At 36.3% G+C, this 14,026-nt stretch overlaps 1 protein-coding gene across 9 annotated transcripts in view; it reads left to right on the top strand.

Moving 5' to 3' along the window:
- PDLIM5 (PDZ and LIM domain 5) overlaps positions 1–14,026 on the top strand; it is a 214,530-nt gene that overhangs the window by 186,520 nt on the left and 13,984 nt on the right. For all 9 annotated transcript variants that reach the window (XM_053666355.1, XM_037140080.2, XM_053666348.1 and 6 more), the window contains one exon: positions 6,674–6,830. In XM_053666355.1, coding sequence (XP_053522330.1) covers positions 6,674–6,830 — 157 coding nt within the window. The remainder of the gene's footprint in view (positions 1–6,673; positions 6,831–14,026) is intronic.

The following is a 14,026-nucleotide window of genomic DNA, read 5'->3' on the forward strand; positions in this document are numbered from 1 at the left end:
GACAAGATATTCTAGACATTCCTTGTTCATTGTTTTACCCAGTTCTAGAATCAGCAGTGTCTCTAAAAAGTGTGGTTCCTTTTAATGGGAAGACATTTATTTTGGTGCTGGAGTCATTCACTCTCTAAACAAAGATTTATTAAGCAATATGTCAAGGACTGCTATGTAACAAACAAAAAACAGTGTCCTTGGCCTCAAGGTGTGAAGAGATAGATAATAAAAAACAATAAAAAGAATACAGAATATGTGAGATGAATGCTGTGGAGAAAGATAAACCAATTAAAGAGTATAGGGAATGCTGGTTTGTGGGAGAGGGGGTTGCTGTTTGTGTGGGATGGTCAGAGAAAGTCATATTGATAAATGGTCTTTGAGCAGAGAGCTGAAGTAAGTGAGGAAACAAGCCGTGCATAGGCTGGGGGAAAGATGTCCAGGTGAGGAATTAAAAAAGCTCAAGAGCCCTGAACCAGAAGCGTGCTTGCCGTTTAGAGGAATAGTAAAGGGGTCTGTGGTGTATGTAGTGGGCCAAGGAGGGAGGGACAGATCAGGTCAGGGCAGTAGGAGTCATCAGATTCTATAGAACCTTTAGTTTTAGTTCTAATTTAAGGAGGAGCTATTGGAAGGTTTTGAGCAGAGTAGCAGCATAATCTGATTTAGGCCATAATCTGGCCTCTGTGTTGCTGGCAAGCGTGGAAGTAAGACCTAGAGGCAGTAACTGCGGTAAGCCAAACGAGAGATGACAGTGGCTTGGACCAGGATGCACTGTGGGGCTGGTAGGAACTCATCAGGTTATGCATTTCTTGTATTATTGTGAGCAGTTCATCTCCCAGCATCAAACTACTTCTACTGATATGTTCTAATGATATGTTCAGCAATTCAGAAGCACTACATCTAATAAGGTTAACGTACCTGAGAAGACACTACTAATACCTGTTGTTACTTAACTTCGTTTTTTGCAATATCACTACCATCCCACTTCCCAACCCCAACTGGCTTATGTAAAATTGTCAAGTAAGATTTGACACAATGTAGTACTTTTTACTTACAATATTAATAATAAGAATATTTTGCTGAAAGTTGAATAATTTGACTTGAACCAAAAGAGTTATGAATTTATTTTCTATTCAAGTATGATTTAGCCAGTACTTTAATGTATACACTGTAATCTTCACTATTGTTGTTTTTAAAAATATTTTATTCTTTTTTTCCCTCTTCATGTCAACCAGCTGTTTTTTAAAAAGATTTTATTTATTTATTTTTAGAGAGAAGGGAAGGGAGGGAGAAAGAGAGGGAGAGAAACATCAATGTGTGGTTGCCTCTCACACGTCCCCTACTGGGGACCTGGCCTGCAACCCAGACATGTGCCCTGGCTGGGAATCCCCCTGGGCAACCCTGCGGTTTGCAGGCCAGCACTCAATCCACTGAGCCACACCAGCTAAGGCCACTATTGTTTTTTTTAAGTGTATTGGATTAGAGTTAGCAGCCTTTTTTGGTACAGGGATGAAAAGAAAATATGTCAGATATTCTTAATTTGATATATTTTCTTATTCTTAACATAGTTGGAAAACATCTGTTTTCAGAGAATTCACAGATTGTATTACCTGGAATTCTATTGCTCTTAATCAGTTTTCTTTCTGTAAACTTCTTATTTAGGTAAATATGTGCTTTTTAATGAGCTCAGTTATTTTTGAAACACATAGTAAATAATTAGATAATTTACAATTCCTTATTATTACATAGTATTTTATAGTATTGTATATTACATATGTGTAAACAAACTCCCGATAACATACTTATTTGGCCCGTAGTACAGAAGCTACTTGGGTAAACTTGATAATTGCTTGGTTGGGGCCTTATAATGATTAGAAAAGAAATAAATAAATCTTAGAATAAGATTGTATTAACTAATTTGCTAAATAACACAAACCCCAATCATCTGCTTTGGGGGAAAAAAACGCAGTTAAGAGATTTCTAAAGTAAAGAAGTTTCATTTTATCTTTCCAAATAACATCACAAAGTTACCCAGTAATAGAAAGTAGGTATTCTTCTAAGTTAATGAATATTATGCAGTTCAATTTTTTAAAATTCTGTATTGTTTGTTAATAACGTGCAGTCCAAATAAGGTGACTTTTGTATTTCTTGGTAGTAAAGTTCATATTTAGTAAGTCAGAAGTCTGTTTGCTCTTTGAAAAAGTATTGCCCTGAGAATTGTCAACTCTTTCACCATGGCAGACAGATATTTTGAAAACTGGCAACTCAACATATTGTAAATATTAAATTTTACTGATAATTTGACAACTTTACATATATATTCTAAGAAATTATTCTATTATGCCCCTGTATGTTCCCACTAATTTATGTTTACTTATTTAATGATAATCTTTATAATTTTAGGTTTGACTATCATAGTGCTGAAAAACAAATGCATAGAGTAATTATGAATGTATGGCATATAAAATCTTAGAAGACTCATAAATGACCATTCTAAAGTAAATAAAAGATATTCTCAGCAACACTATTGGATTGGAAAGTAGCCAGTGGCTCTAAATTTCTACATGAGTTTTGTGCTGAAATGTAGTTGATACAAAAGAAAAAAAATGTTTTTAAAACATGTTCCTAGTAGGCTAGAGATTAGCCACAAAAGAAGCCAAATTTAATGGAAGTAGCTCAAGATTAAGCTTAACAGGAAAACTTCCTAATGTTCCCATTGTGACCCTTTACTTACTCATTCATTATTCAGTTAGAATAAATCACTTAATTTTTTTGTGACTTAGATTGCTAGCTTATGAAATGGGCTAATTCCACATTGCTGTTTAATAGTTCTACTGGGACTTTAAAAAGAAACATTACAAATAAGTAAATTGTCATCTTTAAGCTGTCACTTCTAAAGAGATGTATTTTGTCTGCCTTAATGTAGGTGATTTTTAGGATGAGTTCAACAAATTCAAAGTGTTTTTAGTCACTATTATCTGTGGAAGACTGTTTTCTCTGTATGGTTGTCCATTCTCTACAGAGTTCTAAAGGAGGCAGGGCTCATTTGTGGCGCTTTCCCGCTCCCAAGACCTCACCTTTTTACACCTCCATGTCCCCAGTAAGTCAAGTGGGCAGAGGCCAGCAATTGGCACTCGATGACTTAAAGATTGCCCATTCCTGTGCTAGAGTAGTGAGAAATTCAATCTGAAGAAATGAAACATCATTTTACTCATACAGGAAATAACTGGGTCGTGGAAATGTTCAGGGCTTGGTAATGAACAGGCTTTTGTAGCTTTGTGCGGGCCAGTGTGCTAGCAACACAGCAACAAAATAGAGGTGTGAGAACTTTGTTCTTATCCAAAGTGGTTAAAATGGGGCAGGAACAGAAAGCAAGGCTTTTTTTCACCAGAAAGGAACAGCAGTTAATGTAGAGCCTTTTTCTAGGTGCTTAGGATGATCAGATGTTTCATGTGTAAGAATGGCTTCTCATGTTAAATGAATTAGTTCCCCATGTACCTTCTCTTTGAGGCCTGAGCCAGGTGGATTATGTCCCATATTACAATGACCGATGCAGAATTACCACACTCTCTTATTGCTAAAACTGTCTCAGTTTTAACAATAAGCCCTAAGTTCTTTAGGGCTTATGCATAGATAATGTGATAAAATAAAAGCATGTTGTAGATGAAAGGGTTTGACTCTCTTTGAGGTCTGATTTTCAGATTTTTCAACTGGTAATTTTCCCACTGTTTGAAATCCTGAACCTAATCCACATTTTTAAAATCTATACCTTAATATTCTACTTTAAAAAGGCAAAATGATAGTAACTTAGAACCTTCCCTTTTTTCATTTACTTGATAAATTTTTTTTTTGCCCTCTGTGTTTAAGACAATGTTCTGGTAATGGGTATAGTTTGTCCTATTTTTTAAGAGTTTGTCGTTGAGTTAGGAAGCAAAAGGTACTACAGGTCCTATCAGTAAATAGCAAATAAATCATATAGGTCAGGTTGTTAATAGATATTAAAGGGAGCAAGAGAACACTTCTAGCTGGGATGGTCAGGGAATACTGAGGACAGAAATGGAACTTTCACGAGGCTTGTAGAATGAGAAAACTGAGTAGCAGAGGTCGAAGGGATATTTCATTGGCCAAGGATCACAGAAGCAGGGGATGACATACCATGTTCAAGGAACAGTGAGTGGCTGATAGTGTGGTATTTAAGAGCACACTCCAGAGCCAGACTGCCCAGATCCAGGAGTGCCCTTCATTTTGTGTTTGACCTTGGACAGGTTTCTTAACCTTCTTTTGCCTCTGAGTAAAAAAGTGGTACTGATCATGCCTAAATCATAGGGCTGTTGTAAGGATTTGAGAATAGTGCCAGCACAAGTTAAATATTAAAGGACTGTAATCGAGTGTGATGATGATGACAGGGATGATGGTGAGTGTAAAAGGCAAGATTATAAAGAAGACTGTAGTGAACTTGTTGAGGGACCAGACTGTCAGGACTGCACATAGTTCACAGTGGGGAGGTACTAGACCTTTATAAAAAAGAATATGTGAACAGACTTGTGTATTTGGCAAAAGAATCTAGTAGAAGAAGTTGAAAAAGAGACTGGCAGTGGAGAGACTGCTTTGGAGACTTGAAGTGGTCTGGACTGGAGGGATTCAAACCAGGGCTCCAAGGCTAGAGATGGGTTCCAATTAGAAAGAAGGGACAGACCTTCTGTCCCTTGCAAGGAAATGCTTGTAATGAAACCATTGTTAGCACCTGGAGACTGAGTGTCAGGGAGGCAGAGAGCCATGTCTGAGTAAGTAGGAAAATTCAAACCATAGAAGTTGTTAGGAAGAGCTGGCAATGTGTACAAGAAGGTAAAAAATATTTTCATGCCATAAACATAAAGACAAGAGTAAGATTTGGCATTATCTGGTGCTCCAAGAGAAATGAGACCTGGGGATAGAAACTGAAGACCCACAGAGGCAGCAGTTGTGCTGTGTGAGTAAACGAGATGACAAGGAAGAGAGTGTACAAAGTGAGTATTACAGTAATTTTCTTTCCCGTTTCTATAAGAGAGAATGTGAGCTAAAGAGAATGAAAACATATTCCAAGTCCAGGTGACTCACTTGAAACATGGGCAGTAGCAGAGTTCCCTGGCCTGTAAAGTGCCAATTTACAGCTCTAGTGCCAGGCAGAGCACTGTGGATGTGCTAAGTGTTTGTAAATGCTCGCTTTCTGGATCTGTAACTAACAGGCTTCATTCTGGTGAGGGAGAATTATTCTCTCACTTATCCTAATTAATCTTATCCAGTTTTGACCACACCTTTAATATGGATTATTATACTATCAATATATATCTGTCAATATATACACATGTGTACACACATACACTTTGTTAATTTGTATTGTGTGTGCTTTTCTTAAAAGCTGTTCCTTTTAAACCTCTTTAATGTACATTTCTTCTCTTCCCTTACATTTTACTTGCTTATGAGTAAGAAGCTGGCCTTCTGTTGGTATCAGTTCTTTATGGTCTTGCATTTGTTCACTTACTATTTATTCCAGTTTATTTATTCATTCATTTATTTACTCCAGACACAATATTAATTGTGAGGGTAATGGATAAGACAGTTCCTACTGTCAGTGAGCTTACTATAGTTGGAGAAGAAGACAGATAAGTGTAGTAGAAACAATAAAATCATTCACAGAAAATTATGGGAACATTCAAGAGAAATATTTAATTGGGGTTATGTGGAGGGAGAAGCAGGGAGAGGTAACTCAAGGAGGATTTTTGGAGCAATTGACTTTTGGGCTGAATCTTATATAGTAAGCAGTGGTTAGTAAATAAAGATGAAGAAGCATAGAGCAATGACAGGAAAGACCTGTTCACAAGAAAAAGTGAGGCAGCTTGGTATTGCTGTAGCATAAACCGAAAGGCAGAGAACCCTAAAAGATGACGTAATGGAGCAGGCAGAGACCACTGGTGGGACTCGTATGCAGAGATTAGAAGTATATGCTATATTCAGTGGTTGAAGAATGGGAAAATCCTAGAACGGGGTCTGTGACCAAGCCATACTGCAGTCTTAGGTGGCAGTTGGGAGTATGAATTTGTGGAGGATAAGACAGTTTGGTGGCTAGTCCAGGAGGGAGACATTGAGGACCTAAATCAGGACAGTATTGTAGAAATGGAGATGAAGAGGTGAAACTAAGAATTATTGTGATTTAAAATGATCAAAACCCAGTATAACCACAGATCATGGAGGAGAAGGTCCTAGGATAATTCTTTTGTAGCTACTTTATATAACTGGATGACTGAGTGCACAGTCTTCTTAGGTAATACAGGAGGAAAGAGAGTAGATAACAATAAAGAGTTGTTATTTTCAACCCACTGAAATCTATAATGCACCGATGATATTATTTCAAGTTAAATGTAATTAATGGTTTAAAATGTTATGAATATGCACCCTGACCATATCTCCTGTTGGAGGTATTTCTTTTTCCAAAACACGTTATGAACACATAACTCTTGATGTTGTAATAACCCTTGATTCTTCTTTCCATTTATCCCTGTAGTCAGTCTAGTGTTTGGTACATAACCTCTTCTTAAATGTGAGGGAGTGAATAGATTATTTTTTAAAGTAATATTACTTATTAGAAAAAGTTTGTATTTGGCTTACTCTCATTCTGATTATTTTGTGTGTGTGTTTTAACTCCTAGCACCTTCCACTGGAAGAATCTCAGGAGCAGCACCACCAGCCAATTCAGCTGTGGGGCAGCCCCAACCCAGCGACCAGGACACTTTAGTGCAAAGGGCCGAGCACATTCCAGCAGGGAAGCGCACTCCAATGTGCGCCCACTGTAACCAGGTTATCAGGTTGGTGCTTTGGGAAGTTTCTTAGAAGTGTTTAATACCAATGTTAATTTTTAAAAATATTCTGATTTACAATTTACTAGGGAAAATATTCTTGCCATATTTTTATAGAAGTTGTTATTGAAGTAGATAAATATGAATATAATTGTTGGAATCTATTTTGATGAAAAGCACTTCTGGGCCCTTGAAATTAGGACTAAAATACTATTTTTTTAGTTATTAATTTCTAAGGAAAAATAATGATTAATGTAGCCTTTCAGAGAATAATAAAATTTTAAGCCTTGAAGGGATCCTGAAGCTCATTTATTCGAACTTCATTGTTACAAATTATAAAAGTGAGGACTTTCACGTAGATGAAAAATAACTAGTGACATAACAGAAAGAACTTTGAGTCCTATAGGGAAGAAGATTGGCTTTTTGAATCCCTAAGCACTGAAAAATATAATTACCTTCAGACTATACGTAAATGCTTTAAATTTTAGATTAGATAACCTGTTTCGATTATAACCTGTTTCTTTATATTTTTATCAAAATCTTTATTGTCTCTTAAATTCCAAGTAGGAAAAAAGGCCCAGAGATCTTAAGTGAGCATACTGTACTGGCACTTATTAAATCTCTGAGCATTCCTTACCAAGGGGCTTTGGAAATGTTATGAGGTGAAGGTGTGAATGGTGACTGCAGGATCCCACCAGCAGGTCCTCCTTGCCACTCTGTGAGTCCGCCTTGTTGGCGGTAACAAATGATCAGTCAAAAACTCTTTCCTCATTTTTAATTCACCCTGTTTAATTTACACTGCTCAAGCCCTTTGCTCATTTTTAATTTACCCTATTTTGAAATAATTGAAACAGAGTTTCTCTAAAGTTGAGTAAGGTTAAGACTTTTCCCCTCCTCAATTACATAATTATTGCTTAGGATAACGTGTCTTGTTAATACTGAAACCAAAGCCCAAGAAACCTTAATACTTTCTTTAAAAATCAGGTATAAATATTCTTCTCCTGGACCCACAACTAAATAATAAATGAGTCAAGAACACAGCACACAATACATGATTAAAAATAAAACAACTTTATATTTTAAAGGTAGTCCATGTTCATTGTGACATTTCAAAAATATAGAAAAACTGAAAGCAAAAATAAAAGTTCATCCATAATTTCACTTCCTAAGTGAGCCACTGTTAGTGTTTTAAGTCACACTTTTAAGACACACACACCTGAGGACAGATTTTATTTACAGAAATGGAATCCTAATACACTTTTTGTAAAATGTTATTTTTCACTTAAATTGTAATATTGTCCACAGTGGGTGGCGCCTGCTTACTAAGAGTTAGCCCGTAGCAGTGGTAGCAGTAATAGTGGTTATGAGGAGAGGAAAATCAGCAGAGGTTCCCCCCAGTCCAGCACCGTAAACAACACCGAGGTGTTCAGTGAATGTGTGACCTGAACTGATCGCACAGGACTCTAGACCCACTCAGGTTCCAGGCCATAATGTTGATTTGGTTGGAGTCATTTTTCTGAAAGCACTGCCCTAGTGTGGTACTACCACTTTATCCTAGTAAATAAAACACTGTATTTTCTTATTTTATTAAATTTATTGGTGTGACATTAGTTAATAGGGTCATACAAGTTCCAAGTGTATATCACCATGACGCACAATCTGTACACTGCCCTGTGAGCCCACCGTCCAAAGTCAGATCATCTTCTTTCACCATGTATTTGGCCCCTTCATTGTTTTCTAATCCCCCAGCCCCTTTCCCTCTGGAAACCACCACACTGTTGTGGAAACCACCACACTGTGTGTATAAGTTTCAGGTTTATATCCCACGTGAGTTAAATCATATGGTCCTCAGCTTTTTCTGACTGACTTATTCACTTAGCATAATAAAACACTTTTTAATTAGTGTATTTAGTTGTTATATTTTTAGGTTTAATTTTTAAAATTTTTACTTATTGATTTGAGAGAGAGAAACATCAGTTTCTTGTTCCACTTAATTTATGCATTCAGTGGTTGCTTCTTCTAAGTGCCCCTGATCAGGGGTCAAACCCACAACCTTGGCATATAGGAATGATGCTCTAACCAACTGGGCCAGCCAGCCAAGGCTTTAGGTTTAATATTAATGAAATAAAATATTCTAGCTTGTCACATTGCTTCTATGAGTTATGGTACTTTGGTTAGCAATACAATGTACTGGGCACAGACACCCTTTATGGAGACAGGAGTCTCTGCTTCTTGAGTAGCTGTTGTAAGCAAGTAATTAGATGGGTTAGTAAAATGTCAAACCATTTCAGTTGTTGGTTCATATTGTCTGATTATCAGATTCTGTGATATCCTGTAATCACTACTACCAGCACATCTGAAAAACTTATAAATGGATAGAAATTATATCCCTACCCCTACCTACCTTGTTTCAGTTTTAGTAGTAGACCAGGATGAAATTTTAGTGCACAATGTTCTTGTCAGGGAAATGAATACATATTTTGTTAATAACATGAGTGGCCATCACTTACTGCTCCCTCATCTGTTAAATTTTATATTGCTCTGAATTACCCCAGCACTTGTTATCAGTTAAACATTAAAGTTTCATTTATAGGGAATCTAATAGGAACAGGGATTAGTTCATGTCAAGATCTTCTAACAGTAATTAACATAGCACATTTGCTTGGTGCTCAAATGCTAAAGCAACTTGAATAGACTGTGGTCAGTTTAGAGACCTAGTCAAAGCATAATTCTAGTTCTTGGCCTCAAACGCCAGTATCACTTACCAAAGCAAGGAGGTGTTAGATCAAGTGACATTCTCTTGTACACCTGTTTTAAAAACAAGCTGCACACACAGACTTGATACTTTCGGTATAGAGTATTACAACCTGGCAAACTTTAAGAAGTTTAAAATTTTAGAATTTATATTGTTTGTATTCCACAGTGTAATTTATATTGTTTATTTTATATTTATTTTCTAAATATTTTACATTTTCAAACATTTTTAAGTAAATCCAAACTAAGGCAAAGTTGGTGTTTTATTTTACTTTTAGCAAAGGTAATTGTTTTTGGAAAAACCTCAGAAACCTGTATCACTGAATATTAGTACTGAACTCTGTCTTACAGAACATATTTGGCTTAAAACTCTATAAATCATTTTATTTGATCTAATACTTAAAATTTGGGGCTCATTTGAATCCTGAAAAGATTGTGAATATTCTGCCTATGTTGTATTATTTAGGCACTACTTTGATTAGGTAGTTGCTTTTTACAGATGACTAAGGTGTTAAAATTTAGGAAATTCTGCTGAAGCTTTGATTAAGTTTGCCATGAACATTTACAATCCATTTATGATAGAAATACCATTTCTTCCACTCATGAGTAGATTGACTGTTGGATTGCTGGCATAATAGGAAAACAGAAAATCAGCCTAATATAGCCAAAATCACATTTTAGTTTCCATGGTACAATGGGCTTATGAAAACTCTGCCTTATTTCTTGACTGTTACATCTAGTAGCATTAAAATCTATTGACCCCTTGTATTAACTATATGGAGTTAAATGAACCATTCATGTTTAGCTCTTTAGCATCTTTGTGAAAGAAGTAAAGGGTTTATGGTGCTTGAATTTCTTCTTAGATAGGGAATGCTTTAAAAAAAAAACAGCTGCAATACTATTGTTCTGATTTTGCCTGCATTACAGCCCCGAACAATCACGTTCAGTCAACCCATAGTTAATTCTAGTGAGAAAGAGAATTTTAACACTACTGAATTATTTCTTGCTCAGTGATTTTCATATTTTTCTCCTAAGGAGAGGTATCTCAGTTACCCCAAGGAGAGGCCGACAAGTGTGTTTTGCCTGTCTCACCATCCATCCCAATCTCTGAACACTCCTTTGTTAATAGGTTTTATTGATTTTCCCTCTGGTTAAGACTCTACTTGAAAACAAAAGGTTTCTTGGTTTAATGTGTTAGTCCCTTAATTTAAGGAAACAACTGAAGACCCAGAACAAGATTTCAGATTTACAGTTAGTGAAAAATTGCTGTTTCCTTTGCCTAAATTCTCTCCCCTGAGATTTTTGCATAGCTCACTTTCTTCTCCTTTAGGTCTTTACTCAATTATCAGAGTATGCCTGGCCACTCCCAGCCCCCCACATATAATCTCCCTATCTTGCATCCCTGCTTCATTTTTATCCCCAGCATTTAAAATCTAACGTACCACGTATTGTATTTCTTTGTTGTTGTCTCTCTCTGCCACACTAGAATAGAAGTTCTGTGCACACAGGCTTTTTCTGGCTTTGTTTCTTGGTATTGTGTCTGCCCCCAGAACAGTGCCTGGCACTTATCATTGCATTTAGTAAATGTTCAGCTGGTGAATGAACTTTTAAAAAAATATTTGAAGGAATGCATACTCTTAGTCTCGCCAAATTGAAATTATATTCCACTTGTCTTATTATATAGAATCACATTTCTCCTAATTTTATAATAATTTCAATATAAACTGACTGTAATTGCCTCCAGTAAGCTTGTTTTTAAATTATCTATTAATACTACCTTTTTTAGAACTTGTTCTTTTATGTAATGTTATGTTTGGGCTCATTTTACCTGTGCATTTATTCTTAAAGAGCATGTTTTTCATGTCTTTCAAATAAAAAAGCTATTTATAAGTGGTCTTACCACCTTTTAAAAGCAGTCTCTTAAAGGACTATGAGTTAAAGATGATACTGTGAAAAACAAATGGAATTTCCTCAAAAAAATTAAAAATTGAACTGCCTTTTGATTCAGTGATTCCAGGGCTGAGAGGATTATACCTTAAGAATCCCGAAACACCAGTTTGAAAGAACTTAGACACCCTGTGTTCATAGCAGCACTGTTTACAATAGCACTTGGAAACAGCTCAAGTGCCCATCAGTAGATGAGTGGATTTAAAAAAAAAAAACCTGGGGTATATTTACATAATGGAATACTATGCAGCAGAAAGAAAGGAATTCCTACCTTTTGCAACAGCATGAATGGAACTAGAGACTATCATGTTAAGTGAAATAAGCCAGGTGGTGAGAGAAATACCATGTGACCTCACGCATAACTGGAATCTAATGTACAAAATAAACTAATCAGAAAAATAGAACCAGAGACATAGAAACATGGAACAGACTGATAGCTGTAGGAGGGGAGCGGGGAGCAGTTAATCGCAGAAGGAAGGGGAAGGGATTAGTCAGAGAGCATGTTTGAATGACTCATGGACAAGAGAGAGAGGAGTGACTGTGGTAGGGAGGCGTGAGCTGGGTAGAGGGGGGCAAAAGGGAAAAAACTGGGGCAACTGTAATAGAATAAGAAGAAAAGAGAAAGAAGGAAAGACAATTAAAGAAGTATTTTTGTATGTTCTTAATTGGAAAGTTTTGGGATAAACCAGTGGAAATGAATTAGGCGTGTCAAAAATACAGTGTTTCTAAATATTGGGGAAGATTTTTAATATTTCTAATTTCAAGTATCATAAATCACGAAAAATAGTCACTTCGTTCCATTCTCTTATACTCTTCTCTTCCTGCATGTGTGTTTGTATATCTTTGTGACTCTGTGTGTTGTGCATTTTCTCCCAGTAATCTTTTCTATGTCATTTTGTTTTTCTGGCGGTGTTGTTCTTAGACTGTTTTCTCATGCCTAGGCCCTTCCTAAAAGTTGAGCATAATATACACTAGCTGATACATTTTCATTATTTATTATACCTAGTTAAGTAGAATATCAGCTTCCATATGCATTTTTGAGCATGTGAGTTTTTTTATATGACGTTTAACATCTATTGCTACAGTAAGTCTTGGCCCAATAAAATTTTTAATCTATAGTGGCTGGGCCTTGAAGGGTCCAGCTCTACAGTTCATTGTCCACCATGATCTTAGGAAAGTTGGCTAACTGCTGCAATGTTAGCTTCATCTGTTTTTTATAGAGTTAATGTATGTCACTGAGAGTTGTTGTGAAAATTAAATAACAAAGGGAAACAAGAAGTAAGCATTTGTTTTCCGAGTTAAATCCCTGCTGGATTGTGCCTGTTGGAATTTGCAATTCCTTTCACTTTTCTATTGTAAGCTTTTCTTTTCCTCTTAGCATCCTTCCCTGTCTCTTCTTTCATATTGTTTTTTTTTTTCCTTTTTGGCATAAGTCTCACAGGAGATAAACAGGATAAAAAGTTTCATGCCATAGCTCTTCTCTCAGCCAATCAGTGCTTCAACTCCCCCCCTCCCTTCCTTTGTCAGTCAACAAGTATTTAGTAAGTGCTCTTGAGGCACAGAGTATTATAAGAGGTAGTTGAATACTTAATTCCATTTGCAGTTATCCAAGCCTGTCATTCCACTTTACGGATGGAAACCCAATCCTACACGGAACAAGAACTTTCTTCAGTGTTAATCCTGTGTTAATGAATTTGTTAAATGAGTCTCCGCTGACACAGAGAAGAGAGTACTTTGTTATAAGTAGAAGATTTTATTGTTTAATCTGTTTATATCTTCAAGGGCATTGATGGAAAATGCTCTTCCAGTGCAGCCAAGGGATATCAGGGTAGACCAGTATCTGCCCAGAGCATGTTTGTTAAAGAAAAAGATTTGGCTGGAGCAGGGGTCATCTTCAACTCGATTTTTAAAGGTGCAGAGAGAGTTTCTTTATTGTTGTTAGGATCTTTCACTATTTAAGTTTGATAAACTAAGACAATATCTTAAAATTACACTTTTGGTGGACAATATTACTGTTTATTTTTGTAGTGGATGTTAGTCCAGAAAGCTTTCAAAAACACTTTTAAGAATACATGAAATACAAGAAAATCTTCTAAATTGCAAAAGGGAGCAAAACAAGAATGAAAATCTTGAATGGGACCATTGAAAATGAGCACTGGACAGAAATTTTTCTTTGCAACTAGACAAGACCTACAACATTGACTTACATACTTGCTGTGGTTGGACTAAATTTGGCTTTCAGCCTTCAAACAGTCAACAAAAAACGGAATTAATTTTCCTAAGTACTATACATTGAGATGAAAAATAATTCTGTTACTCAGAAGAAGCAAAACGATTCTTGTTGCAAAAATCTGAAAAGAATTTCTCCAAGGAATCCATGTGAAAATGGCCTTGTGTGATCTAACAAAGAACACTTTCAAACACCAACTTGGAGGAAGAGCCGAGATGGATTCCACAGAGCTCTTTCCTGTAATGAGGGTCAGTGAAGACTGATGGTATCCAGC

This window comes from Artibeus jamaicensis, unplaced genomic scaffold (genome assembly GCF_021234435.1).
Source record: "Artibeus jamaicensis isolate MK-2021 breed Jamaican fruit bat unplaced genomic scaffold, CSHL_Jam_final contig_452, whole genome shotgun sequence".
NCBI classification, from domain to species: Eukaryota; Metazoa; Chordata; class Mammalia; order Chiroptera; family Phyllostomidae; genus Artibeus; species Artibeus jamaicensis.